General features: G+C 40.2%; 1 protein-coding gene across 1 annotated transcript; it reads right to left on the bottom strand.

Annotated features, from left to right (window-relative positions):
- Window positions 1-207: 207 nt before the first annotated feature.
- On the bottom strand, window positions 208-1,535 carry LOC149253713 (uncharacterized). The gene is made up of 2 exons (XM_089454578.1): window positions 837-1,535; window positions 208-255 (listed from the first exon to the last, which is right to left on the bottom strand). Exons 1-2 carry the CDS (start codon window positions 1,533-1,535, stop codon window positions 208-210), a joined length of 747 nt encoding a protein of 248 aa, XP_089310704.1.
- Window positions 1,536-4,443: the final 2,908 nt, after the last annotated feature.

Raw genomic sequence — 4,443 nt, 5'->3', positions numbered from 1 at the left:
TTAAGGTCTGTTCTTACCCACCAATTGCAAGAATTTAGATTGATGGATTCCCACTTATTCTTGTTCCATAGAGTTCTTATACCTCCTGATGCACCTGCTACACTGATTGCTGTACCTGTAAAATTTTTGTATCTTTTGATCTGCTGTTGGAAGTCTTGCTCAGATATTTTGGTCTCCTGGATGAGGAGAAGGTTTGGTTGCTCTTGATTAATTATATCCCGGACTGCATTTGCTTTTAAGGAGGAGCCCAACCCCCTGCAATTCCAAGAGACCAATATCATCATTTACCAATTTTTAGGTGGTTCCCGCTCCTCTCCTTTGATTTTTCTCCACTTCCTTTTTGTCTGTCTAGGTAAGTATCCATAGGTTGTTGAGTTCCGGTGGCCATTTCTTTCGCCGCTGTTTCATCTCTGATTTCTTTGTTTGACTTCCTGCCTGCTTTTCTCGGAGGGTCAGAGGGGAGGCTAGCTTCTTTCGATTTATTTCGAGTGAGGATTCACTCAATGGTTGGGGGGGGAGGGTGGGGGTTTCGAGGGGGAGGAGATGACTGCAAGGGCAGTGTCTCGGGGAGGGGGGGGGGGGGATATGTGATCTTCAACTGACAGGGATTCGAAAGGGTTAGAGGAAGAGGGGAAGGGAGGGGCTGAACTGGAAGGGGGAGGAGGAGGAGGGGAGGGGATTTCCGGAAGAGGCTTGGAGCTAGGTCCTTGAGAGGGGGTGGATTTTTTCTTTTTTACTTGTTCCCAGGGGCCTTTAGAGTTTTCAGCATTACCATTAGACTCATTTAAATTAGACTTGCTACATCTATTTGCGAAGTGTCCATATTCGTGACATACCTTGCATTTGAAGGGAAGCTGCTCGTAGTCTAGTTGTTGGATGTGTGTCCATTGATCCACCTTGATCTTGATGGCTTCCGGCAGGCCTTTCCCGAGATCGACTTCAACGCATATCCTTGCACACGCATGCATATTCTCCTTTGGCTCAGATCTATCAATGTATTTGCCGACAGCGTTCCCAATAGCCTTTACTGATTCATCTCCCCAGCAGTGGAGCGGCAGATGAGGCAGGCAAACCCAAACCGGGACTGCATTTGGGATGTCCATTTCTGGATCGAAGTCTGGAGACCATCTGTTCAGATAGAGGCCTCTTGAGTCCATAAAGTAAGGGCCATTTCTAAAGATGAGGTTCCTATCTTCTTTTGATTCGAACAGAAAGGTATAGAAGCCCCTTCCACAGAATCTGATAGCTATTTTCCCTTGGGTCATCACGTTCCAGTTGCGTTCTACCCATTTTTGGACTGATCTGGGTGAGGGCCAGAGGCCAGTGAACTGGCCAACTAGGCCTCTTTCAGCTAAAGTGATTGCTGCCTTCCTCGGGAGGGAAGGAGGGAGAGATACTTCAGGGATTTCATCCAGTTTCTTAACGAACTTAGTCGCAAAGGGATGGATTCTTGTTGATGCGTTCTCAGGAATGAGAGATGCAAACAGCTTCTCGAAGTCTTCCGGATCTAAAGGAGGGGGATCAGACCCAGCCATTGGGGCGATGAAGAGCCAGAGTGAAGGCGTTCTAGCAAAGAAACTAGGCAGAAGTGGAGGGCCCCAGCGCTGGGGCCGGGCAGGAGGCCTGCGAGGAGGAGGAAGGCTGAAGGAAGCTCAGAGGGCCGCAGGGATCCAGCAACGGGCCTGCCAGGCAGGGGCCTGGAGGCAGGCTAGTCGGCGGGCGCGGGAACTCAGATTCAAATCTCCATTGCCAGCGCAGTCTTCGGAGCTCGTTCAAAACCTTCAAATTATTATCATGTAATAAAAACTTTACTATAATAAAAATTTGTATGATCTCTGTTCCTATTTAAATTTAATTAAAATTCAAAAAATAAAAAAATTAAAAAAATAATAATAATAAAAAAAAATCAATACTTCCTTTAAACCCTTGCTTCTCCCTGCAATATTTCACCTTAGTGTTTAACTTCCTCTACCACTTTACAATTAAGGCTTTTAATTTTAGGAATTTAATAATTAATGGGTTTGTGTACTTACTATATATAGGGTGTTTGACAAGTAAAGTAGGGGAATCACTTATTGAATTAAATCTGAACCCTGTAAGCTTTGTCCGTTCTTTAAAAATGGATTAATGTTCTATGGTGTGCCCTGTGTAATATAACGCACTGATGCACCCTGTGTAATACAACACACTAATATATTATAACATTGTTAGTTTTGTCCAGTTTGTTCATCATTGCTCATGGTGTAATATAACACACCAACACACATCTTCCAAATAGCACTGTTAAATCATTGCGGCGTGTTTAGCATTACAAATTGCATCATCATAATTTAAAATTATTTAAAAATAACAATTTTCCTTGATAGTGTCGAACAATTAAACGTTCAATGCATTTAATGGGATAAACGCACCGATGTGTTTATTTAGATAAATGCACCAGTTACCAGGGCTCTTTTTGGTTGAAAATTATTTGATTTATTTATAAAATATATTTAATGACCTATGTATTGAATGGTACATGTTGCATATTGATTAAAAAAAAAAACAAATAGTGTAAAGTAACAAAAATATCGATCAACGCAATGATGTTAGGCCCCTATAATACTAGTGATTCCCCCATTACTATTGTCATTATATCCCTTATTGTTATTATTGTGCCCCTATTGTCCCCATATTGTTATTAGTATGCCCCAGAGAAACCCACTATTGTAATTTTTGTGCCTTTATGTTATAACTGTTATGTCGGCTTGATCATATTGTGATCCATTAGACTCCTATATATAAAATGGAGGTTTAGTCATTTGTATCATCCAAGAATTGTTCATTTGTGTAATGTAAAGGAGTTTTCCCCCTCAAAGAGGCTGAATTCTAAGGCGTTGATCTATCTTTTCTATCTTTTTGTGAGCTAGTTTCTTAACATTTGGTATTAGAGCTTTGGATTCTAGGGTTTCGTTGCTCCAAACAGGTCATCGTGGAATTTTCGCTATGACTTTTTTTCTGTGACGTTTCAGAAGCTAAAAAAAAACTCATTTGAGCTGAAATCGTTATGAACGTCGGGTCCAAATTTCAGAGCTTGTCTCACTATATTGGTGGAGATATGATATGTGGAAGTTAGGGTTTTTTACAGACTCCCGAATTACATTCCAAACAGGTGACCTGGGGAAAATAGTCATAACTTTTGTTTTCAGCATCAGATTGAAATTTTGTAAGAAGTTTCAGAAAGAGGATGGCCTGTAGTTTCTTGTGTATCAGTTTCAGGTACTAAGCTCAAAACAGTGACACGTGACACATCATACAAGTTTGCTCTACTTAACTAGTCTATAATCAGGTCACCATGGGAAATTTGGCATAACTCTTCCTTGGAGAATCCAATCTTAATAAGATTTGCAGGGTTAGAAAGAGGACTCAAAGGGCTACCGCAGGACAAGATTTCAAATATTCGAGATCTGTAGTTGCAGAGATATAACAGATTCAATATCGAGCTCTTACAAAGTGAAAAAAAAGTGTGTAGTTTTTTTTTAATTTTGCATAAGGTTGGTTTGAAAAATTAGTTTCAAGGAATTTTTTGGGATGGCCTTGAATCAGATATTCAAAAGTTTGTGGCGGAATGTTTGGTTTGCCAACAAAATAAAGTTGAAACAATTCAGACCCCAGGTCTATTACAACCTTTACCCATTCCAAGCCAACATTGGGAGGAGGTTTCAATGGATTTTATCACAGGTTTACCCAAGTCCGAAGGAAAGTGTGTCATCATGGTGGTAGTTTACAGACTTACCAAGTATGCACACTTTTGTGCATTATCACATCCACTTAAATCCAGTACAGTTTCTACTGCATTTATGAAAACAATTCAAAAGCTACATGGAAACCCAAAGATTATTGTAAGTGACAGAGATCCCATTTTCACTGGAAATTTTTGGAGAAAATTATTTTCTTGTCTTGGTACTCAGTTAGCTCATAGCTCATCTTATCATCATCAATCTGATCGGCAAACTGAGATAGTGAACAAATGTTTGGAAGGATATCTTCGTTTCTTTGTATCTGATAAACATACACAATGGGTCAAGTGGTTGCCTCTCGCTGAATTGTGGTATAACACTTCCTTCCATATTGCAACAAAAATGACCCCATTTATGGCACTTTATGGATATCATCCACCATCCATCACATCATATTTAAGAGAAAATTCTAAGGTTCAAGCATTGGAACATCACATCAAGCATCAACTACAAGTTCTCCAACTCTTAAAGGATAACATCACGTTGGCGCAGAATAGAATGAAACAATAGGCAGATCAACATTGCAGCGAAAAAAGTTTTGCTGTAGGTGACTGGGTATTCCTACGGCTACAACCATATAAACAAATGTCCCTCAAACAAGCTAAGAAGGATAATAAATTATCACCAAAGTATTATGATCCGTACAAGGTGTTGCAAAATATTG

The sequence above is a fragment of the Pinus tabuliformis genome, chromosome 7 (genome assembly GCF_031772625.1).
Source record: "Pinus tabuliformis cultivar Carrire ecotype Pingquan chromosome 7, CPIR1, whole genome shotgun sequence".
In the NCBI taxonomy this organism is placed as follows: domain Eukaryota; kingdom Viridiplantae; phylum Streptophyta; class Pinopsida; order Pinales; family Pinaceae; genus Pinus; species Pinus tabuliformis.
This window is presented reverse-complemented; position numbering and strand designations above follow the sequence as displayed.